This window comes from Rhinoderma darwinii, chromosome 11 (genome assembly GCF_050947455.1).
Source record: "Rhinoderma darwinii isolate aRhiDar2 chromosome 11, aRhiDar2.hap1, whole genome shotgun sequence".
NCBI classification, from domain to species: domain Eukaryota; kingdom Metazoa; phylum Chordata; class Amphibia; order Anura; family Rhinodermatidae; genus Rhinoderma; species Rhinoderma darwinii.
The window spans coordinates 61,767,207-61,791,964 of NC_134697.1; the positions used below are offsets into that span (position 1 = coordinate 61,767,207).

The 24,758-nt window shown below is 41.5% G+C and overlaps 1 protein-coding gene across 7 annotated transcripts in view; it reads left to right on the forward strand.

The window, feature by feature from the left end:
* The window catches only part of USP54 (ubiquitin specific peptidase 54), an 86,333-nt gene extending 70,013 nt beyond the window's left edge, over positions 1-16,320 (forward strand). For 4 of the 7 annotated variants that reach the window (XM_075841668.1, XM_075841664.1, XM_075841666.1 and 1 more), the window contains 5 exons: positions 1,194-2,599; positions 3,361-3,479; positions 7,664-7,804; positions 9,231-9,417; positions 14,477-16,320. In XM_075841668.1, coding sequence (XP_075697783.1) covers positions 1,194-2,599; positions 3,361-3,479; positions 7,664-7,804; positions 9,231-9,417; positions 14,477-15,126 — 2,503 coding nt within the window. In that variant the 3' untranslated portion in view covers positions 15,127-16,320. Of the gene's footprint in view, positions 1-1,193; positions 2,600-3,360; positions 3,480-7,663; positions 7,805-9,230; positions 9,418-14,476 lie in introns of those variants that run through there. The other 3 variants (XM_075841667.1, XM_075841669.1, XM_075841670.1) reach the window with 3 other exon arrangements.
* The last annotated feature ends 8,438 nt before the right edge of the window (positions 16,321-24,758 follow it).

A 24,758-nucleotide genomic window follows, 5' to 3' on the forward strand; every position in this document is an offset into this window, starting at 1 on the left:
CTGTAGCTTTAGTGTTCCATTTTTCAGTGTTCCCACACCATATGCTAATGAGCATAAAAGAGTCAGTTCTTCGTTTGAAGAGAGTCATAGCTTCGTTTGAAGAGAGTCATAGCTTCGTTTGAAGAGAGTCATAGCTTCGTTTGAAGAGAGTCATCGCTTCGTTTGAAGAGAGTCATCGCTTCGTTTGAAGAGAGTCATCGCTTCGTTTGAAGAGAGTCATCGCTTCGTTTGAAGAGAGTCATCGCTTCGTTTGAAGAGAGTCATCGCTTCGTTTGAAGAGAGTCATCGCTTCGTTTGAAGAGAGTCATCGCTTCGTTTGAAGAGAGTCATCGCTTCGTTTGAAGAGAGTCATCGCTTCGTTTGAAGAGAGTCATCGCTTCGTTTGAAGAGAGTCATCGCTTCGTTTGAAGAGAGTCATCGCTTCGTTTGAAGAGAGTCATCGCTTCGTTTGAAGAGAGTCATCGCTTCGTTTGAAGAGAGTCATCGCTTCGTTTGAAGAGTCATCGCTTCGTTTGAAGAGAGTCATCGCTTAGTTTTGTAGAGAGTCATAGCTTAGTTTTGTAGAGAGTCATAGCTTAGTTTTGTAGAGAGTCATAGCTTAGTTTTGTAGAGAGTCATAGCTTAGTTTTGAAGAGAGTCATAGCTTAGTTTTGAAGAGAGTCATAGCTTAGTTTTGAAGAGAGTCATAGCTTCATTCCTCAAGTCTTTCCGAGTTGACCCCGTCTCCTTACTTTTGATTGACCGCTCCTCGCCTTCCCCCAGCACACACAATCCCGCGCTTGTGCATTGATGTCCTCTTCTGGTGTGTGCTTACAATGGGACACCGGATTATTACAATGAAAGGCGCGAAATGTTTGCAGACCGTTATTTAAAGTATGAGGAGGAGTTTAGGAGAGGGGATAACGGCAATGAACTTTTGATAGCAGTGGCCAGTGAGGGATAAGTAAAGTTCAATAGGTGAAATACTGGTGACAGGTTCCCTTTAATTTATATACATAAAATTTGGGGTTGATATGAAAATATTTTATTCTTGTATAATTGATGTGCCATATAAAATTTTCAAGGTATAAAAAATTATATTTTTGCAGCATTGGTAGGTGTCTAGAATATATATATTTTTCATAATTAACCAGAAGTCCCTTTATTTATTTTCAAATAATATGGTAAATAAATAATATCTCGCCTCCTTGCAGTGACCAGGCTATCTCGGACAAAGTTCCAGTGAACCATCAGGTAATGGCAGAGACCACCACAAAGGAGGATTTCACGACCACTCCATTACCACACCCGTTTGCTTCTAGCCATGAGTTGCTTCCATTGTCAGCTGAGTCTTCCAACTTGTCAGCTTCTGAACATTGCCCATGTAGTAAAGCATTTTCTAACAACCGTGCTCCTTCAGGTCCTAATTCCCCAGAGAGTTCCTCAACTCCTACACAGAGCACATTTGATAAAAATTTAAGAGTGAATGATTGTAGTCCAGACCTACAACTCAAAAGCCGAAAAAGTGAACAAGCTGCTGATGGAAGCCCTAATAATGGTAAGGTGACTGAGGAACATGAAGCTAAAGATGGTCCTCTACCTCTGCGGAAGATGAAACTCAGTGGTATTAAATCTGGTTCTTTACCATCATTGTTATTTCCCTGGGCACGTCGAGCACATGCTCCGTCTCCAGATAGAAACAACCAACCCAGCCACTGTAACAAATCTGTTAGTACAGAAATTCATACCAGTGAAGATAAGGTTGGTTCTTGCATAGCCCCACCAGTCTCTCCAACTGTTACAAATAGTAATAATGTTCATCCAGCTAACGTCTCCACAAAAACAAACAGCCAGGACAACTTATTAAATAAACAATGTGAATTGCATATCTTTGAGACTAGCAAAGTTGAGGCGCCAAAAAGTAAGGGGTTGGTGCGATCTCTCGCAGAACAGTTCCAGAGGCTACAAGGGGGCTCACCAAAGAGAAGCAGTTTTGGTGTGAATTTTACTGGAATAGACAGCACTGAACAGAAGTCTACACCAGCAGGGAAAATGCAGAATTCCTTGAACCTTTTGGAAACAGAATCTGGTTCACGTCCTCTAGTAATGCGAGAGAATAAATCAGTCAGTACAGATCAAGCAAGTACTTCTCCAGACTCTGAGGATGGGTCTTGTAATGTAAATGGATCCAGTGTAAGCCATCTAAACAGCCATAATTCAGTGTCACATAAGGAAGTATTACCAGGAGACCTGGTCGACAGTGTTAACCGTGGCAAGTTTTACTACAAAGCTGAGAAAAAGGTGAAATTTGGAAGCACAGTTCATTTGCCAGCCTCTGCGCCCATGAACCAGTGGGTTGATAGTGTTAGCAGATATTATAATGCCCAAGTGGAGGATACTGATGTGGAACACCATGCTCGTCCAAGTCTCTCCAATCGAAAGTCTGTCCGATATGGCTTATCAAAGAGCTCCATTGATCTCCGGCAGGAGTGGAAGCAGGATTCGGAGCATGATGCTTCTGAGTTGGATACCTTATATAAAACAAGCCTTCAGACTTGTCCCAGCAACAGGACTCTGCAGTGGAGATCCGAGAACCCCAGACAGACATTCGGAAAACCATGTAAGTGTTTAATCTATGAACTACACTAGATTTTGCAGGTTGTTTTGTGTGCACCAAATGGCCAACTTTAAAGTGTAGCTAAACGTTGGACAAACTTCTGACATGTCATAGTGACATGACAGGAGTTTATATTGGTGAGGGTCCGAGAACTGAGACCCCCACCAATCGCTAGAACGAAGCAGCTGAAGCGCTCGTGTGAGTGTTCAGCCGCTTGGTTTCTTCTCTGCTTTTTCCGGAAATAAATGTATCGGTGTACAGACTCAATAGAAAGTCTGAGACGATACATCGGCTTTCCAGAAAAAGCCGAACAGACACGAAGCGGCTGAGCCATCACACGAGCGCTTCAGCTGCTTTGTTCTAGCGATTAGTGGGGGTCTCGGTGCTTGGACCCCCACCAATACAAACTTCTGACATGTCACTATGAGATGTCAGAAGTTTTGTCAGGTTTAGCTACACTTTAATTGTTTCACCAATTCTAAGTTGAGTAATTCATTATGTGGCTTAAAAAAGTAAACTATTATAATACTGAAAAAGAATCCATTTGATGCACGTTTGGCCCCCCAAAAAAGCACCCCTTTCAACAGTGTGTCATTGTGCATATGTTGGTATTTTGGTTCTGAAGCCATGCTTCCAAGTCTTATTCAGTTTATGTAAGGCTTTGGTTAACAAAAAGTATTTATAGTTGCAGTAACCGCTCTAAATCTGTATTATCTTGACCAGTTTGCATTATTAAGGTCTCAATTTTCTTTTTTGCCCAACAGTTTTGGACAACACATCTGCAAGGAAAATGCAGCATGCTGCTGGAAGAAGTCTGTCAAGGACACCAACAGCTGAGATAGAACGCAGTCTCTGTGGAACCACACATTCACCTGTATCTAAGGTATGTTTGGTAACTGGATGGTCAGGATCAAATTAAATTTTATAATGACTGGAAACGCATACTACAGTTAAAGAGGATCTGCCACTAGTTTATTAGTTCACTATCTCCTAACTAATCTAATAGGCGCTATGATGCTGATAACTGCAGTGTAAATTGTGTTTCAAAATTATCTGCAGTTATGAGCATTTTTCTAAATATGCTAATTTGGCTATACTTGCCAAATGGGAGGTAACTTTTTTTCTTTTCTCTGGGTGGTGTAATGTTTTCTGTATGAAGCTGTCCAATCAGCATCATACAGTTCTCCTCTTCCCAGCCCAGCAACACAGTGTGATATCGCGATTGAAGCTGAGATCACGCTGGGCTGGGAAGTGGAGAACTGTATGATGCTGATTGGACATTGTCATTCAGAAAATATTAGAGAAAACATTATAAATGTTACCTCCCATTTGGCAAGCTTAGCCAAATTAGCATATTTAGAAAAATGCTCATAACTTTGCAAATAATAAACATTTGGAAACACAATTTAGGCTTTGTTCACATTTGCGTTGGGGTCCCGTTCTGACGTTTCGTCTGAGCTTTCCATCAGAACGGGATCCTGAACAGACACAAACTGACAGAGGTTTCCGTTTCTATCGCCATTGATTTCAATGGTGACGGATCCGGTGCCCATGGTTTCCGTTTGTCTCTGTTGTGCAATAGCGTAGTCGACACAGATGTGAATGAAGCCTTACACTGTGGTTAGCATCACAGCGCCTATTAGATTAGTTAGGAAATAGGGAATGAATAAACTAGTGACAGATCCTCTAAGTGTGAGCATCTCTGAATATTTTTTTTTTTTTATTTTTGCCAGAGCTTTTGGATGCCAAATCCTTCCAAATTTTAAGCTGATCATTAACAGCTTTTGTACATTTGGGGCTTATTCAGTGTTGTTTTAGGCTGCCTTCACACATGAAACCTAAAAACTCAATAATACACTTTAAGTAGCTAAAAGAAGTCAATTGCAACTAGTTAATGGTGCCACAGGAAATCAAATTCCTTGTACTTTCCCCAGACACTGTCCACGTACATACTATAGGGTGCTTTTTATGCCTCCTTCACACAATGTTGTCATTTTATTGTTTGTTTGTTTTTTGGTGTTGGAAAATGCATGTTAAAAAAGCCTGTACTTCAAACTTTTTTTTTTTCTTCTTTTTTTTAAGGCTTTTTTTACATGCATTTTTAGTGTTTTTTTTTTTGTTTTTTTAATTGTTTTTATCCTGATGGAAATTTCTAGCATTCTTCAAAATCCATAGCAGATTTGCCTAGAGCAATTCCTGACCATGTTAACATACCCTAGGGCCAGCTTTATAAATATGATAAACTAACTGAAATGAACTACCAAAGTCAACCCCTGGGTTATTGCATTTAATAAAAGGAATTTCATTACTGATCCAGAAAATACATAACATTAAAACTATGGTGAATACACCGTACAGCCACAACATTAAAACCACTGACAGGCGAAGTGAATAACATTGATTATCCCAGTACAATGGTTCCTGTCAAGGGGTGTCCTATATTAGACCGTAAGTGAGCAGTCCGTTCATGAAGTTGATGTGTTGGACAAAATGGGCAAGTGTAAGGATCTGATTGACTTTGAGAAGGGCTGAATTGTGATGGCTAGACGACTGGGTCAGAGCATCTCCAAAACAGCAAGTCTTGGGGGATGCAGTGGTTAGTACCCACCAAAAGTGGTCTAGGGAAGAACTCCAGGTGATCTGGCGACAGGGTCATGGACGCCCAAGGCTCATAAGACAGTGTTGTGCAGTATAGAGCTGTGTAGGAATTGTAAGGGAATCCGCTGTTGCCGCAGCATCCGTAGCCTCTTCAAACAGCTGAGTGGTGGGTGTGCCGAGAGTCGGACCCCCAATAATCAGATATTGATGGCCTATACTAAGGATAGGCCATCAATTTTATTTCACCAGACAACCTCTTTAAAGGATCTGCTGCTATCGTCTCGGTGCCAGATACCACTGGACACCTTCACATGCCCCTACGGCATGTGAGCTGTTTTGGCTGCACGAGGGGGATCTATTCAATATTAGGCAGGGGGTTTTAATGTTATGGCTGAACGGGTTTGATCTATACCAGGCTTTGTATGCATGGTCGTCTCTTCAACTGGTGCACCAATACTATGGACAGCCTGCAAGTTAGTACTCTGTTAGATTCACCATGTTATGAGTCCTGTTTGCACAAGTAACCAACCATTTAGGCCATGTGTAAGTACATCCGGCTGACTAGAGTAATGGCATGTTGTACTGGTTGTTTTCCACATTCTCTCTCCATGCACTCATTTCTACATTAATAAGCATAGAGTATCTTTGTATACTGATTTACCTCTATATACTGTCCAGTATTATGCTGTCCAAAACGGTTCTTGCGCTTTGCATAAAATACTAACCTTCATTCCATGATGGACGCCATTTGCTACTAAGTAATTTAGCATGATACAAATTGGCAGTTAAAAGATTTCCTTGTAAAATAATTTTCTACATGTGCAGTGCTTTGAAAAAGTATTTGCTGCCTCCCAGATGTCCCCCCATTATTGCTTATTTGTCACACTAATTAGATTCTGACCAAAAAACTGTAAGGCCACAGCCAGACGGCCATAATACTCCTGCATTTTAGTGCGCGGTTCAAGTGAACTGAACTTAGATCAACATAGAACCCTGTAGCCCAGGTTTTGTGGCCGTAATACGGACTCTATAATTCAACCGCATTGTGGCTGTCTGAATGTGGTTTAAAACCAAGGCAAATTAAGAAATTCCTGTCATTAAAAATTAGCGATAGCAGCAGATTTTGTTTCAATATTTGAGCATTCTTACTGAATGATCTCCACGCTTGGGCTACATGCACACGTTGCGTATTTTGCTATGGAAAACACAACAAAACTGCAGTAAACCGTAAGAAATTCGTAGGAAAAGACGCACGTGCGTTTTCTGATGCGTTTTTCGGTTTGGTTTTTACGTTTTGCTGTGTAATTTGCAGCGTTTTGCTGCATATTTCTGTAGAACTATAGGGAAAGAATTCGCAAGCGGAATCGCAAGAAATTGACATGCTGCGGTTTCGAAATTATGCACCACGTGTCAATTTATATCCCGAAAATACTACAGTGTGGACATGAGATTACCTGGAATCTCATTGACTATGCCGGTACTTTATTATGCTGCGGTTTTGCGGCACACCAATACACGTGGCAAAACCACTAGTAATATGCATCGTGTGCAGTGACCCTTACACTACTTACTATTTATATGTAAAGCATAGTTTACTATTTTAGCATAATTGTCACATTGTCCATCTCTGAATGGCCCAAAAGAAACAAAATTGGATACCAGGAAGGGAGCAAATACTTTTTAAAGGCTATGTACATATTCTCTGTATATTGTGCATTAAGCCGAAGGCCCAGTTCACACACAGTATTTTGCAGGCAGAAAAAATATGCGTCAAAATTCTTTCAGGAATTTTGAGACAGATTTTGACCTGCCTTCGCTTTTTTGCCAAGGCCTTTACTGCATTTTTTACCTGCGGCCATTGAGGACCGCGGGCAAAAAACACTGCGATAGAACAATTTTTCTGCCTCCCACTGATTTTAATGGGAGGTCAGAGGCGGAACCTCAGCAAGAAAGGACATGCCGCTTCTATATCCCGCAAGCGTCTAAAAGCCTCCCGGGAACAAAACGCCTCCGCCTCCCATTGAAATCAATGGGAGGCGATTCGGAAGCTGCTTCCGCTCAAAATCAGCGCTAAAAAAACTGTGAACTGGGCCTAATGGACAAGGACAATCTATTGTTTTAGGATGAATTATTAATATTGCTCTTGAACGTTCTTGTTCCATGGGGCCGTTTTATTTATTTTTTCTTCCTTCCACCCTTGGTAATTTAAATTACAAAGGTGTTTGGAGTAATACTTTTGCGCTTCAAAATCGCACTCTGATAATGTTATCAGTCATATTATTTTTTTTCTGTTTATATAATTACTTTTTAGCAAATGTAGGCCCTGGGGTCAAATCAGTTTTTGGTATTGTTTATGCCCTGAAAGATTAGGGGCAGTGAGTATTTGACTTAGATGGCTAGAAATAAGTGGCAGGTGTAAATGGTGCTATATATTATGAGTTTCCTGCCAAATTGTGTGTGCGCCTGCAGGTCACTCATGTCAGGGACCAGGGCAGGAGGTCTGAGGAAGACAAGCTGTACAGTGCAGAGAATTTCCGGCGGCTGGCAAGGAGCCTCAGTGGGACTGTCATCTCTAGCAGAGAAGAGACTCTGGTCTCTTCTCACAGTTTTGTAAGTAGTAACGACTTGATTTGACATGTTTGACAACATTGAATCAGACAAACACAATATTTTCCCATCATTTTACAGACATCTATGCATTAACAGCTTTAAAATGTGGTGCCGTGTAAAAATCATGGAAGGATCTAATGGCAATACTTACTTATCCTACCACCCACGAGCGGACATAACATTGGTGCAACCTGTGCAGCTGCACAGGGGCCCAGTAGGTACGGGGCCCACTGTCGCCTATCTATTAGATTGCATGTAAATGTCTGAGTAAATATATTTTATGGCTAACAATTACTGATGGATTGTTAGAGGACATAACGGGGTGATCTATAATAAGATACTGGAGAGCAAAGGGCCCATTTACTGTTCTTGTACAGGGGCCCCGAGCTGTCTGTGTCCACTCTTACTACCACCAGACACTTATTGTTTGTCATCTTCACTCCTGTTTGCTCAGTTGATTTTCTGAAGTTTTGTTGTTTTTTGTTTTTTTTGTTTTGTTTTTTTTATATTTTAGGCATTGTTGCCAGTCATTATGGCACAACATGACTAACATCATGGCTCATTCTCTATTTCCTTTTGCTTATATAGCGCCAACATAACAGCACTGTATAGAGACTGTCACCATTCACATAAGTCCCTGTCCTCAATGGATCTCACGGTTTAATTTCAGTATCTCAAACATGCACACCAGTACCAATTAATTGGGCGGTATTTTTTTTGGAGAGTGCTAGGAAACCGCAGTAAACCCACGCAAACATGGGGAGAACATATCAACTACATACAGATGTTGTCCTTGGTTGGATTGGAACTGCGGTGCTGCAAGGCAACAGTGCTAACCACTGAGCAACCACTGTGCCTTATCACATGACTACTATAAGATCATGGCATACATAACTATTAGATCATGGCATACATAACAATTATTAGATCATGGCACAACACGACAAGTATGGGACTAGTTTATAGATTACTACATCATGAATGTAAGGGAGTGGATTGTCATACTGGTTGGATTTACTATTTGTGTTGACGGCGGGCCTGTGACATCACAAAAAAGTTTTATGTTCACTTTTGTTTTCTGATTTACTGAATGTCTAAAAGGGGCGATTATGCAAATACTCATTTGCTAAGTGCAGCTTTAGCTAAGCAGTAAATACAGTATAATTGGATTGCTTGTTGGTACTTTATGGGTGTATGACTAACGTGGATCATGTTTCATGGCCTAGAATTGTATTTCTTTTGCTTGTAACACTGCTTTTGTTTATGGTCTTTGGTTGGTTTTTCATTTTAATTCTTGTATGTGGTGCTTGATGTTTAGCCACATGTTATCCCAAACAAGTATGTTTTCTTACAAAATGTTATCTAGTTTCACATTAACCATCTTGTTTATGGGTGTATTTATTTTTTCTGTTTCATTTATTAAAAGGAGGCATCCAATGAGAGGAAACCGCTTGTGGACAGCAGTCATCGCTCTCACAGCTCCTCCTCCTACCCTTATACCCACAATCCTTCTGTTTTATCCTATGAACCCCAGCACTGCCCAACCCAGATGCAGCACCCATCTCATGAGGTTCTGGCGCCCAGCATGGTGGGTGAGGCACACAGGCCACCAGGTAATTGCACACAACCCTCCTGCATGTTTTATTTATCTCATGTACGGTATTGTTCTACTTCATTGAAAGCCATTCGCTTTTCCTGTTATATCCTTTGTGATGTCTTGAATTGGCTGCGTATAGTTCTGTTTTTTTCTTTATCACCCTGTATTCAGTGAGCGTTAAGCTTGGATGGTTCTTTGAGCATTTGGTGCCTCACAATTTACAGCATTTCTCCTATTTGTATTTTATATTTCTTCAATATATCTTGAGAATAAAATGAAGCAACTTTGCAAATAGTTGATTTAATATATTCTATTTTATGTTTCTATGGGTACAGACTGCAAACAAATCCTGTGTCTGACCCTTTAGTCATGTATTACTCCTTTCAATTTGTGCCCTACTTCTTACTAACATCCATTTGGTAGGTTAGCAAGAAGTAGAGGACAAATGGAAGAGCGTATGACCAAACTTTACTAACAAACCTTGTGTAGTCTGAGTCTGTTACCATGGAGACACAAAGGTCTGTATAGGAGCTGTAGACCCAAAACAATAGGATGTTTGCAAAGTGGCTTCAGTTTTCATTCTATATGCATATGAGAAATAAAAAGAAAATAAACATAGCAAGCTGGACATAGCTTTTTAAGTCTTAAGACGAAGTCATGTTACTTAAATGTAAGTCATAATTTTACGGCTGATACTACATCCAATGGGGTAGATTTAATAATGCTGTCTTAGTCTGTTCATACTACGCTATTGCCCTATGTTTATCGTGGACATCGGGAAAGCTCACGAAATACACGATAAACCTGTTCAGAGGGCTCCATTATTTCAACTGAGACCAAGAGTGTCCTTTTGGCCTCTGTCAGACTGGTATACGTCGGTATACCTTATTTTGAAGGATGGAATAGCATAGTAGAAAACGGTATTCCATTCTGGGGATCCTTTTTTTTTTTTAACATGGGAGCATGGCAATCGTCACCGTTATACGTTGAACGTATACCTCGGGGAGCTCCCAACATCACTGTCCATACATGGATAGTGATGTCAGAGGCTTCACTAGAGCCGGAATCCCCAGTCAGAGCTTTGCCGGGGACTCAAGCTTTTCAAAGCTCCCAACGTCACTGTCCTTACATGGACAAGGACGTCCGGGGATTCTTCAGACCGGAATCCCGGCAGGGTGTTGCCGACACTCTGGCCAGGGACTCCGGCTTTGCAAATGGACAGTGACTTCAGGAATATTCCCGGTGTTTTCTAGGTGGGGTGTATCCCACTGTATGACATACAGTGGGATACGTTTGGAACTTTCGTCGGTAGGTATATGTTGGGAGTCTTCCCGACGTATACCTTCAATGGAAGGCCTATAGTTGATGTGAATGGGGTCTTAACGTTAGACGTCCTAAAACTAGACCAGACAGACTGTAACTGTGCCAAATTAATCACAGTGGTGCTTTTTGCTATACATGTTTAGACACGCTCCACTTCTTGGCTGGTGTACTTTACAGTTATAATAATGTCACACAACATTAATAAATGTGTTGCATTTAACTTCTTCCCGCTAGCCACGACAATTTTTGTAGACACTTTATACCTCTTTCAAAAGTTTGGAAAAAAGATCTAAAACAAATAATAAATTTGGGGCATGGCCATTCTGCCACTTTTCTGTCGCAATTTGAGGCGTAATTCTGGTGAATTTTTAAATCGACCCCATTGTCCGTTTTCTTAAATACATTGATCCAACTGTGGATCTGAACAAAATAAGTAAAATCTCTTATGCACCTTACACATCCAGAGCTGCATTCAGAGTTCTGCTTCTTGCCACAAAAAAAAATCTGTCTATACTGTATTGACAGCTTAGCTAATGTCCAATAATATAAATATCTTGGAAATTGTATTTCTATTCTAAAGCCGACTGTTCAGGCTGCCATACAGCAACACAGTATAACTATAATCTATGTTAAACCAGCAAACGGCTGTTTGGAGATGTGAAGTAATGCAGCCTGAGCGCTGGTAGGAATCCAGCAGAATTTAGTATATGCCACCAATGTAAAGTTGGTGGAGTTCTGACAGCTAGAACCCCCACCGCTGCCTAGAAAGAAGGTGCCATGGTAATACAATACATCTGTATCATTCCCTACAGAGAGCCTGCTTGGGCCCATTCATTCTATGCATCAGTGGGATTGCAAAAGGTTTTACCCTAACAATCATACATTAATGGCATATACACAACATTGTATGTAGAATTTATACTGTGATTTAATATGTAAGTTTAAACATGCGTTATACTGTACTATTATGTTTCATATTTTTAAACCAGTCACCAGCATTTCATCTATTAAACCAGCAATACCTGGTGGTAGTGGGTGAAAAATCATAACCTATAATTCTCTTCTAAGTCGGCTCTGTACCTTTTTAGTATTCCATAATTTTTTTTTAGTGTTCACTTTACATATATCTTCATTCCTCAAGCCTTTCCGAGTTTACCCCACCTCCTTACTTTTGATTAACAGCTCTTCGCTTCCCTCCAGCACACACACAAAATCCAACGCTTGTGCATCGATGTTCTGGTGCATGCGCACAATGGGACACCATAGCAGCGCATGCTCAGTAACTAGATTTGAGGCCCGGATGAAACCGGGAAGGGTGTTTAGACCATACAGATGTAGCCATCTTGACTCTGATAACTTGTTGCAGCGTGAGATCACACAACAAAAGCCATAGAAAAAGTCAAATTAAAACTTCCTGACACAGTATATTTAATGCGTTAAGAGTCAAGATAAAGATGGCTATTAATGACGGGCGCATGCGCGCTATCTCAGACAAGATTTCCGCATTCAGGGCATGCCAGTTTTTGGCGGTGGATGGGCATAAGAAGATTAACAAACGAGACTGCCGGATTATTACCATAAAAGGTGCAAAATGTTTGCAGACCGTTATTTACGGTCGGAGGAGGAGTTTAAGAGAGGGGGTAATGCCAATGAACATTTGACAGCAGAGGTCAACGAGAGATGAGGAGAGTTCAATAGGTGAAATGGTGGAGACCAGTTCCCTTTTTAAAGGAGTTATACACAATAAAAGGGCATGCATTCATGCACCTCCTACTACAGCTAACAAGTGCTTCTCTTCTATTTTACGTATTTTCCTCAAATGTGTCTCCGATTAGCTGTGATGTTGAATGTCAAATGTACTCTTGCTTTAAGTAGGAAATGTTTACGAATATTTTGCATTGGACTATAATGAGCAATACAGCGGCCTTTTTTACAGGGAACTGATTATTTCTGGTATGAGCAGGAGCCTGTTCTGCTATCAAACAGTCAATGTAAATTGATCTTGGAACAAAACCGCATTCCATGCCAGTGCTAATTTGCGTGGCGTTTGCAGCATGAAGACTAGATGTCCAGAAAACCCTGCTTTAATTTGATTGTAAATGGCATACCAATTTAGGGTCATTAAAGAGTATCTACACATTTAAAAAAAAAACTTGATGTGTCATAGTTTTGATCAGTGGGGTCCGGGTGCTGAGACCTTCACTGTTGCTGAAACATAGGCACAGAAGCTCTCAGCTGAGCGCCCTGCACCTTCCTCACGTGATCAGAGCTCCTTGTTAGACTGAAGTGGGCTCACACGCAACGTCTATGAGCCCACCTAAGGAGGAGCACTCAGCAGAGTGCTTCAGCCCCTTTGTTTTGATCAGCGATGGGTGTCTCAACACCCGGACCCCCACCAATGAAAAGATCTTATATGTCTCTGACATATCAGAAGTTTTCAAAGTGCATATACTTTTTAAGAATGAAGATAGAAAACATACACGTGGGCTTTTAAAAATCAAATATGTCACCCTAGTGCAATAAATAAAAGTGCAGCGTGACACACAAAAAAAATTGCACAAAGATTGTGGTCTATCGCAATCCCTCTCCAAATTGAGAAGGGCTCCCAACCTATTCCCCAACCCTCCATGCCAGAAGGTCCCGCAAGAGGCAGGGATGGGTAGCCTCCTTTTGCTGAAGCTTAGGGCGTACCCGTCTGCCACGAACACGTTCACCAGAGCTCAAAATCTGATGGAAACGCCACCCTAGATGCTCAGGAGAGACTCCTTAAATGCATCTGACCATGAAAAGTCCTTGTAACCCTGAGTGCCATTTTAAACAAAGGGGTTTTCTTCTTTTTCCAATAGAGTATTTCCCCAAAAATTAGTTGATCACAGGGTATCCCGCTGTAGTACTTTGAGCGACCAGTTTTAATCTGCGGGTTAATTCGTCAGTGAGGCTGGGTTCACACGACCTATTTTCAGACGTAAACGAGGCGTATTATGCCTCGTTTTACGTCTGAAAATAAGGCTACAATACGTCGGCAAACATCTGGCCATTCATTTGAATGGGTTTGCCGACGTACTGTGCAGACAACCTGTCATTTACGCGTCGTCGTTTGACTGCTGTCAAACGACGACGTGTAAAAATACAGCCTCGTCAAAAGAAGTGCAGGACACTTCTTTCAGACGTAATTTGAGCCATTCTTCATTGAACTCAATGAAGCACAGCTCAAAATTTACGGCTGTCAGAGAAGCCTCGCAAAATGCGAGGAGGAGCATTTACGTCTGAAACGAGGCAGCTGTTTTCTCCTGAAAACAGTCTGTCTTTTCAGACGTAAAAGCCTGCTACCGTGTGCACATACCCTAAGTGTTCAATTTCCCTTCAGCACCTCGACATAGGAAATGAGGAAATAATCATACACATGCTTGTGAATCAATCCGCAAGAGTTTACCAGAAGCACTTTTTCTTGGCAGTCCAGACACAATCGGGCCTACCAGTAGCTTTCTTCATTGGCAGCCCCCTCCCATCGAAGCAAGATAGCTATTCTTACAACTGTCTGTTCTTCTATACACAAATGAAAAATTGAAGTACATTACTGACTTATATGATGCAATATTTATTAGTCAAATACTAAAAACTAATGTTTTAAAGCTTTGAGGCCTCGTATTGAGCGCCATAGAGAATGTGTCCTATGATCTGTCTTAAGTGATCTTATGCTATGTTGATAAGTAATGAAATGTATTTTTGTATCGTCTCTTCCTTAAATTAAGGAGACTCGTCTATGCAGAAGTTTTTGGCTTTGCCTGACAGGAGTGAAGGTGTCAGAGGTAGCGAACACTCCGATATGGCAGTGAGCTATGCGACTCTCCCAAGGGCACCCAAGATCGGTTCCAACTTATACTCCACTACTTCACAGAGGTCTTCGCCTGACTCTTGGCAACAACCAGGAGCTATGGAACATAACATTCCAACCTACCACCCGTGGTCAGGTCACACAGTGCAGGCCAATGGACCAGACCAAAACATGATAAATTCCAGATTTTTGGGCTCACCGGGCAGAAAACTACAAAATGGTCTGTTTCAGCAAGAGTCAAGTCACAGAGTCTATGAGACCTATAAGATAAATCGTAGACCACCACCATCTACAGAGTACTGCACCTTAAGTATGCCACGTAGCTCTTCCATGGGTAGAGGAGATGTGTTGGCGAATGCTTTTGCTCCGCAGCCTAGAATCCAGGGTCCTAGGAGAGTAGACATGCCACCAGAGGAAGACTGGAGACAGAACAATTTTGCCCCTCAAATGAGTGAATGGAGGCAACATCCAACATATTCCCCTCATCGGAACTATTCGTCTGCCTCTGACATGTACGGTAAAGCCAGCTGGAGGGGTACTTCTGCATTTTCTAGAAACGGGAGGTAAATGTATTTGTATAGCTGTCCGGAATGCTTACTTACAGAAGTTGCCAGATTTGCATCTTACACCTTTGATCCAAGCCTTGCAACGCAAAGGTTATTTGTTTGTAGTGTGATCGCCAGTCTTGTCTTAACACATTTAAGCCTGTGGAAAGTCCCTTTGTGCTAGATGTTTGGTCAAGATTTGGAATCGTAATTACTATTTTAGATTGCCCAACTGGTGCAGGAGGGTTTTGCAATGACGTAACATCAGAGCTAGCAGACATTCATACTCTATAAAGCTTACAGCTCCTTCAGGTGTGTGAATTGCTGACAAATCATTCTTCCACTTAACAAACCATAAGAACAATTGCTGATTTCCTACCTTGTCAGTATGGTGCTTGTTTAGCAATAATATGCTTAAAAAGAGAGCGTTAATGTACAGGGTGTTTATCAACTACTCTGTAAAGGAGTAAAGCCGAAGTATTTTGGAAACCATTGCCTTTGCTCTCTCAGACCCTGCTTCAGTTAGCAATAGTTATATGTTGCAGTGGTGATACTTAGAGTAAACCATTTTTGTTATGTGTTGGATTCCTTTTGGTGTCTGTGACCAAAGGATCGTATCCGTTTTTTTTTTACCCATGCACTGCAATTCTACAGGGTGTATAGTCGGTCCTTCCTTGAATTTACCTTAATAGCTTTTGCTGCCAGAAAAGGACCCGTTAACCACTGGCTAAGAGAAAACTATCCAAAGGACCCGGCGCTCAGCGGTTGGTTATCCAGTGGCACACTATACAGAAAACCATCGTGCAGTCAAGAGACTTGAAAAGTAAACCCAGCGTTAACCATGCAGATAGTTAAGCACAAATCTTGACTACTGTAAGGGAGGTAGGAGAGGAGGGGGGCAATACCACGGTTCTTGAAGAATGCCCTGCCCACCCCTTTTTCCTTCTCCCCAGTAATTGTAGCAAGTTCATAACAGATGACTGTTATCACTGCATGCTTAAACCCACTGATGTTAACAGCTAGAGGATAAATTAAATATTTTAGTGTCAAAACATTTGCTTTTGTAAGTATTTTTCAAATAAATATATAAAATAGTTCTATTAAAACCGAATCTGCCCTGTTTTTTTTTAAATTCTTTTTATAGCTTGGGAAATATGTACATTTGTCTGAAAATATTAAAGGACTTATGACTATTAAAGGATGTTTCTGTGGTAAATGGGTTGTGATTGTGTGTCCAACTTTGTATCCGTACTGTTCCTATGGTTTAATCAAACCGATATGAAACCCCTAATCTGGGAAAAGTGAGGTGGTACCTTCTACAATAAGAGTGACGCCAGCCCAATAATTCGAAGCCTCATGCTTTCTCAAATATTTAACCCCTTAATGACCAAGCTTGTTTGGGCCTTAATGACCAAGACAGATTTTTCAAATCTGGTATGTCTGACGTTATCAGAGAATAACTCTGCAATAGCTTTGCATATCCAAGTAATTCTGACAGTTTTTTTCGTCACATGTTGTACTTTATTTTAGCCGCAAAGGTAGACTGTGTTTATTAGTTTACGCAAATCGTATCAAATACAAAAATGTATTCCATTTTTCAAAAATGAACATTTTCTCTATTTTGAACTGTACTGTCACATGTACATACATACTGTACATTTTTTTAAATTAAATATATATTTCAATCTCCAATTTTGGCAGCACTTTTTAAAAAAATAAATCAATTTGAGCAATTTAGAAGACTTACAACTTTTATAAGAATTTTATAAATTTTGAAGTACATTTTGTTTTCCTGCACCAAGCCAAGCTTTCATAGGCTCAAAGGTTTCAGAATGATGGGAACCCCCGCAAATGACCCCATTTTGAAAACGATACCCCTTAAGGCATGTATTAAGGGGTGTTGTAAGTATTTTGAGCCCACAGTTTTTATGTAAGAATACATGAAAAGCAGGCGTAAAAAGTCCTAATAATCTAGTTTAAAATGACGACACATTTGTGAAAAAATTTTAAGACCGATTTCCTTGTAAAACGAAGATGAGAATGAAGAAACACACCCCAAAATCTATAACCCTGTTTCTCTTGTGTTCAGAAATAGCCCCATTGTGGCCTCAATCTGCTTACTAGACGTGTGGCTCGGCCAAAAAGAGAGGGATCACCCTTTTGGCTTTCAGGGCACAATTGAATAAATTCTAGGCCCCATATTGTGCATTTAGAGGTATTTTGAGCTGCCTGAACAAAAAAAAACCCACCCAGAATTACTCCATTTAAAAAACCAGACCCCTAAAGGTATTAATTTATTCATCTAGTGGTGTAGTGATAATGCTGACAAAAAAAAAAAGTTAAAGTAGGATATTATGGGTATTATTTCAGACACTATGGGTATAAAATGTTCTCCTCAAATTCTTCTTACATTTCCACATGAAATAGGGGAGACCTGTGGTAAAAGGTTATTTTGTTAGAAATATGCCACATTAATAAACTTGTGCGGCATACAGAAGAGAAGTGAAGCCGTGTATTCATAACGGATACATGTTGCTATAGACTTATTTGCCTGTACTTATGACTGTCTTTCTAAAGAAGCAGTTGTTCCGCATCTGTGTCATTGTGGACACAATTCTGTTCTAATATAAAATCAGAGTGACGGGCAATATCTTAAAAAAAATGGAGGAAAATGTATCCAACTATTTGACCGACTCGAGTTTGTTCACTAGATAGAACCTGTAGGACTGTCATGACCAGCTTTTTTTTTTTTTTTCCGTGACTCGTTGTACAACGTCTCTTTAGCTCCATCAATCCCTATATGAGGGACGAACGTGCCAAGTGACGCGGTACACAATCAGTGACAGGATGAAGGAAGTGGCGCTCAGTGAGCCTTTTGACATCTGACAAAGGATTCTCCAGGTGCGAGGGAGTCAAACAGGTGGTGCTCTATAATTTTTTTTTTCCTGATATTGTAGGACCTGGTCCGAAAGATCGACTCCCCCCATGAATTTATTATAATCCACTACACAGACCGGTTTCCTTTTATCCATGGTAGCTCCCCTCTCTCACTGCGACTGTGGTGTCCTCGTGCACAATTGTCAGCATGTACACCTTTTTGTCACTCCACTCAACAGCAAGCAACTGTTCACTGGCAAATGAGTGACGCACCCCTTGTTATACGTCTGGACACCAGTTGTTGAGGGAAGCTGGTTCTATTTTTTTCTTATCGTCCCACAGGCCCTTGTACTAGCAGCATGGAGGGACTTATACAGGGGCACACTAGTGTAGTAGTTGTCTGTGTACACCTGGTACCCTTTCTTAGAAAGGGCACCATGAGTTCCCAGACTATTTTCCCACTAATGCCAATATCCTCTGGGTAGCCTGGGGGATTAAGATGGCGGTCCCTGCCCTCTTTAAAAAAAAAAAAACACCAGGTGTAACCCGTTTGTGCTCTTGCACAACTTATAAAGTTTCACATTGATTCAGGCTCTTTTGGAGGGGATAAATTGTCAGAATGATAGATGGCCCTTGAAGCTCATAAGAGATTCATCTACTGATAGTCTTTGGCCTGAGGTATATAAGTTTAAAAATGACTCTCTTAAGAGGGAGAGAAGGGGTCTTAATCTGTTGAGACGATCATAGCCTGGGTCACTGCTTGGGGTGGTTTGGGAATTGTCAGAAGTGCATGAAACGCATTATTGTTTCATAGCGAATTCGGGCCATAACGGCTACAAAAACGGGTGCTGTGGATAGCGCTGGTAGTAAAAAAGCCTTCCATCCGGTCCTACTGGGCTAACCCCATGTTTAGGGTAATTCTCCCCAAAAAAATTAGTTCAGAAAACCATTGTGGGGATCCATAGTCTGGCATAGCAAAACCTGGAATTTTCGGTCACACGTTGCCTGCCATATTAATTTGTCTTCTGGACAATTAGTTCCAGGACCTGATCGCCTATGAACAAATTAAAAAAGTCATAGGGAGTAAAATTTGCAACATCCGTGTTGATGACTGGAGTGGTTATAAATGGAGGGGGGGGGGAGAATCTGCAGGATCCCACATTGCGGGAGGGACTGTGTTACTAGGGCCTGCTCCTGATGGTTCCACGGTGGCAGCTGCGTCCACCACTATAGGGCTGAGGGTGGGGGGGGTCCAGTGTCAGAAGCAGAACTTGTGTCGCTTTCTGAACCATGTTCTGCTTCTGATGCAGTGTCTGTATCGCAGCCTGAACTGCTGGAGCACAGCAAGGTGTACGTCTGCCCTGCAGAGAGCATTCTGTGATTCATTTTTCGCTAGGCTAATTAACTTTTTTGTTAGTGTGTGTGTGTGTGTGTGTGTGTGTGTGTGTTTGTGTGTGTGTGTATATATATATATATCGGATTTTTCAGGCTATAAGACAGTTTTTAGCAAGAATAAATCTTGCTACAAAGTCCCTGCGTATTCTAGTCTGCAGTCAAGGGACCCAGGTGTGCCAGCACATCATGGGGAGGGGATGATGTTTGGAGCGGAGCAGGCTCACGTGCTGAGCCCGCTCCATACACTGCAGGTGTCAGCTGTGTTTTACAGCTGACCTGCTCTAACGGCCAGGAACAGCTATGGCGCTGTTCCTGGCCATTTAACTAGTTAAAAGCCGTAGTCAATAGCGACCGTGGCATTTGTAGGGGTCTTCCCATAATGGACATTTATGACATCCACAGGATATTTCATAAATGTTAGATTCTGGGACCCGAACAAATCTCTAGAGCGGGGACCACTAGTCCTACCTTACTCGGCTCCGAGGTCTCCCAGCCACTTCCTGGTTTGGTGGATCAACACTGTTGCTCAGTGGTTCAAAGTCATGTTTTCAGATGAAAGTAAATTTTGCATTTCATTTGGAAATCAAGGTCCCAGAATCTGGAGGAAGAGTGGAGAGGCACTCAATCAGTGATGGTTTGGGGAGCCATGTCATCTGCTGGTGTTGGTCCACTGTGTTATATCAAGTCCAGAGTCAACGCAGCCGTCTACCAGGAAATTTTAGAGCACTTCAGGCTTCCCTCTGCTGACGAGCTTTATGGAGAAGCTGATTTCATTTTCCAGCAGGACTTGGCACCTGCCCACACTGCCAAAAGTACCAATACCTGGTGTAATAGCCACAGTATCACTGCGCTTGATTGGCCAGCAAACTCGCCTGACCTAAACCCCATAGAGGACTTCCATAACACCTCAGCAGTGCCACAGGCTGATCATGCCACGCAGCATTGATGCAGTAATTCATGCAAAAGGAGCCCAGACCAAGTATTGAGTGCATATATACTGTACATACTTTTCAGTAGACCTACATTTCAGACAGTGAGGCCGGGTTAGCCTCCTAAACCAATAGCAGGTGGATGGGCAATAACTTGGCCACTGAAAGTATAGGAGAGAGGCGCCGATTCAATGCACGTGGGCTGTAGGAACTGTTGAAAGCACGGCGGCCATATTTATTACTGGCAGCTAGACAGACCCACAGAGCTAAACTGTATGTTAGTTTATAGCCGGTAGTTATGGACTTAGGGTTGGTATATTAATGTGGCGCAAAATAAGATTGCGAACACCCATGTGTGGGGACGCTAATACTTGACTGTCGGGCTGTTGTAGAGAGGAGAGCCAATAAAACATTAGCACTACACTCTCTGAATATCAGACCACAGTGGCCATCTGAGAAAACGCAAACCATTGGTTCTATGACAATGTTCACACCCATTACCCAACGTATACCCCACTATAGTGAATAACCCCTATATCAGGGGATTTGCTCCCTATGGTGATTTGTCATTATATTGATGGCAGGGGACATTAATGCTCCACCAAAATAGTTGGAGTATAGCAACTCCGATTATAGACCACCTAAAAAGCAGCAAATCCTAAAGGCCTCCGTGTAGCATAGGTATCTCCCATTAGATTGGATCCTGGTATGTGTCTCAACTACTCCCATACATAAATGACATATATTGTGTGTATGAGTGTGTGTGTGTATGTATATATATTATGCTTGTTTGCTTGTTTGTTTTTGCTGTATTATTAGAAGTACACCATTCCTATCTCTGGGGGAGAGGGAAACACGCACAGAGGGCAAGTCCCTCCATACAACGACCATTATGTCACTTTATAGAATACTGCTAATCTTGAAATCAACATTCATGCCACTAGGTTTGAGGGTACCTATTTTGTGTATCCATTGAAGTTCTTTTCTATTTAGAAACTGGACCCTGATGCCACCACGCCATTATGGGGGCACATGGTCTATGACCCTGAACTTCATTTGCCACTCAGTGTTTACATTAAGATAAACATTTAGGGACGGGCAAATCACCATTATTTTTCTGAATAGTATATCGGTGCTGGTTAAGCCTGGTATTTAGGTTAAGGGTTGTCTCTCCAATGTACCAGATATTGCAGGGACACTGGAGCAAATAAATCACATGATCACTATCACATGTTAAAGAATGTCTAATATGGTAAGTTTTTCCAGTGTGGGGATGTGTAAACTTGTCCCCCTTGATCATTTGGGGACAGTTGACACAGCTTATGCACGGATAGCAACCTTTCTGTGCCTGCCCTCTTATGGTAGTTTGGGTATAAGGGTGTGAATAAAAAACGTCTGAAAATGAGGAGCTGTTTTCCCTTGAAAACAGCTCCATATTTTCAGACGTTTTTGATTCTAAGTCGCGTTTTTTGCGTCGTTTTTAACGGCCGGTTTTGGAGCTGTTTTTCTATAGAGTCTATGAAAAACGGCTGAAGAAGTGACATGCACTTCTTTTTTGCGTCCGTTTTTTTACGCGGCCGTTTAGAAAAATGGCCACGTAAAAAACACCCCGTCGGAACAGAACGCAGTTTTTCCCATTGAAATCAATGGGCAGATGTTTGGAGGCGTTCTGCTTAGATTTTGCATCCGTTTTTAGGGCCGTTTACGGCCCGTAAAACGGGCGAAAATAGCCTGTGTGGACATACCCTTAGGGAGCCTACATCTGAGTTGACCAATGTGTCTTAGTTTTTTTTTGAGCGCCTGTAGGAAAAAGGAGGTGGGTTTTGGAATTCAGGTATCCCTGTAATGCATTTACCTAGTGTTGACCAGTGTCTCCTGATAATGTTGGAAATCCTAGTGCTGTATTCACTCTACATTGACACAAAGGGGATCCTTTGCTGATTCCTATCTTCCGTCCTCTGTGTAATCGGTTCTCTCCAGTCTAATCCCGTGGCTCGATTTTTAGGAGTTTGTATTAGAGATTTGAGGTAACCTCTTACTTGGAATTTTTCAGTAATTTTTTTTAAAGTTACCAGTTGTTCTGGCTGACTGACCATCTTTTTTGGATGAAGGAACTGGCTAAATTAAAAAAGAAACAAGGAGCAGAGTCTGAGGATAGAACTCTTAGGATATGTTCACACAGCTTATTGTCAGACGTTTTTTGGGCTGAACGCCTCCTAACATCTGCCCATTGATTTCAATGGGAAAAACTGCGTTTTGCTCCCACGGGGCGTTTTTTTTTAGGCGGCCGTTTGTAGAAATGGCACGTAAAAAAACGCCCCGTAAAAAGAAGTGCATGTTACTTCTTGAGCCGTTTTTGGAGTCTTTTTTTCGTGTCTCAATAGAAAAATAGCTCCAAAAACGGCTGTAAAAACGCATCAAAAAACGATTGATGCATGTAAAACGGCTGAAATTTTGAGGCAGATATTGACCTGCCTGCACTCTCTTTGCCGTTTTTTTCAGCCCCGGCCACTGAGCGCCGTGGGCAAAAAAATCAGCGAACAACTCTGCCTCCCATTGGAGGAAACGCCTGAAGAAAGGGCATGTAACTTCTTACTCCCGCGAGCGGTTTTTCTCGCTCGAGGGTAAAAAACGCCTCTGCCTCCCATGCAATTTTGGCAGTTGTTTCTGCGGCAAAAACCGTGGAAAAAAAATCTCAGTGTGAACAGAGCATCATGTTACCGACCCATCTAATTTAGCAGCAGAAAACTTTACCAGTCTGCAGTCAAGTGCCGGCTGCAAATTCTTCCAAAGATGACATGGTCTTGTTCCTCCTGGAAGTGACCTTTACTTAAGGTCTCATGATGAAGATAAGAAAGCCCTGATGATGATGATGATCATCATCCTGATGATGTGGTACTGTATGGTGCTTAAGCAGTGCCTAAACAGGGAGTGTCTTCTGTGTAGACCCCGGTTCAAATCCTGATGTGTGGCCTTGTCCAAAACCATACCTTGCTATGTGGTCATATGCAGTGTTTATGGTGGTGTGGAGGCAGCGCAATGAGAATGTTGCTGCATAAGAAAGTTACTTATGCAGCTGTCTCTTTCTAGACAGTTGTATTTATATAGTACATTATTGTAGATTTCAGCAATATACTCCTCACTCAAACAGGTATAATATTCCATCACTCCATAGGTGGAACTTTGAGAAAGGGGGGAAGTTGGCCAATGTCACCAGGAGGCAAACATGGGTACCGGAACCCACATTGTACAGAAATCATCCCTGTTCTCTGTGAGCTAGCTGCACAGCAGCTCAACCAGAACACGTTTTTCATCTCTTTTTATTTTTTTTTTTTTTTAAATTTGATAATCAGTTACTTTAGACCACATTGGAGGAGGGGAGCACAGTGGCTGGGGGCTTGAAAGCTGAGGTCAGGCATTCTATGGAGCCAGCCCATGCACCTGGGTTCAAAGCTTGTGTAGTAGATGAAATTTTCCTTACCTATGTAATCTTGCTGCCTGTGCTTAAGGATGACAACAATTTTGTCGAGCAGCTGACTCTCAACAGGGCAATACATCTTGTGAGCCTACAAAGCTGAGACACAAGGAGCAGAGCCCAGGGATAGAACCTGTGTTCCCAACTCCTCTAATTTATCTGCAGTGAACTTTACCAGCGTGCTACATCTACCGTCTGCCTGCAAGTTCTTCCAAAGATGACATGTTCTTATTCCTGCTGCAAGTGATGTTTACAATTGGTCATATGGGGACAATAAGAAAGCCCAGAGATCAACCTGATCTGGTGGTATGGTGCTTAAAGGGACAGTGTCATGATTTATTTATTTTTATTAATTTGTGTTTTTATTTAATAAAATATATTGAAATTTTTTTTTTTCACACACAATGTTGTTTTTTTTATTAACACTTTCTTTCTTTACTGGGGGCTGCCATATTATATTTCATCAGTGTATGTGTCTCTTAACGACACATACACTGATGAAATACGGCAGCTACAGTGCATAGGACACAATGAACGTCTCGAATGAATGAATGAATGAATGTATGATGATGATTGGTCACTGATTGGTCACCGTCATACACTTCTCTTTACAGCGCTCAGTTGGCAAAAAGTTAAAAAAATGGCCAGTTGTCTATTAAGAAACTAATTAGCATAAATCTAAAATTGTGCATAACGTGCTCAAAATTGATTGTTTTTCAAAATAAAAATCACTGTTGTTACCCTACATTACATCGCCGATCAGATTTTGTGGGAGTTGGGGCACTTATAATCTGGTGACAGAGCTTCTTTAAAGAGGCTCTGTCACCAGATTTTGCAGCCCCTATCTGCTATTGCAGCAGATAGGCGCTGCAATGTAGATTACAGTAACGTTTTTATTTAAAAAAAACGAGCATTTTTGGCCAAGTTATGACCATTTTTGTAGTTATGCAAATGAGGCTTGCAAAAGTCCAAGTGGGT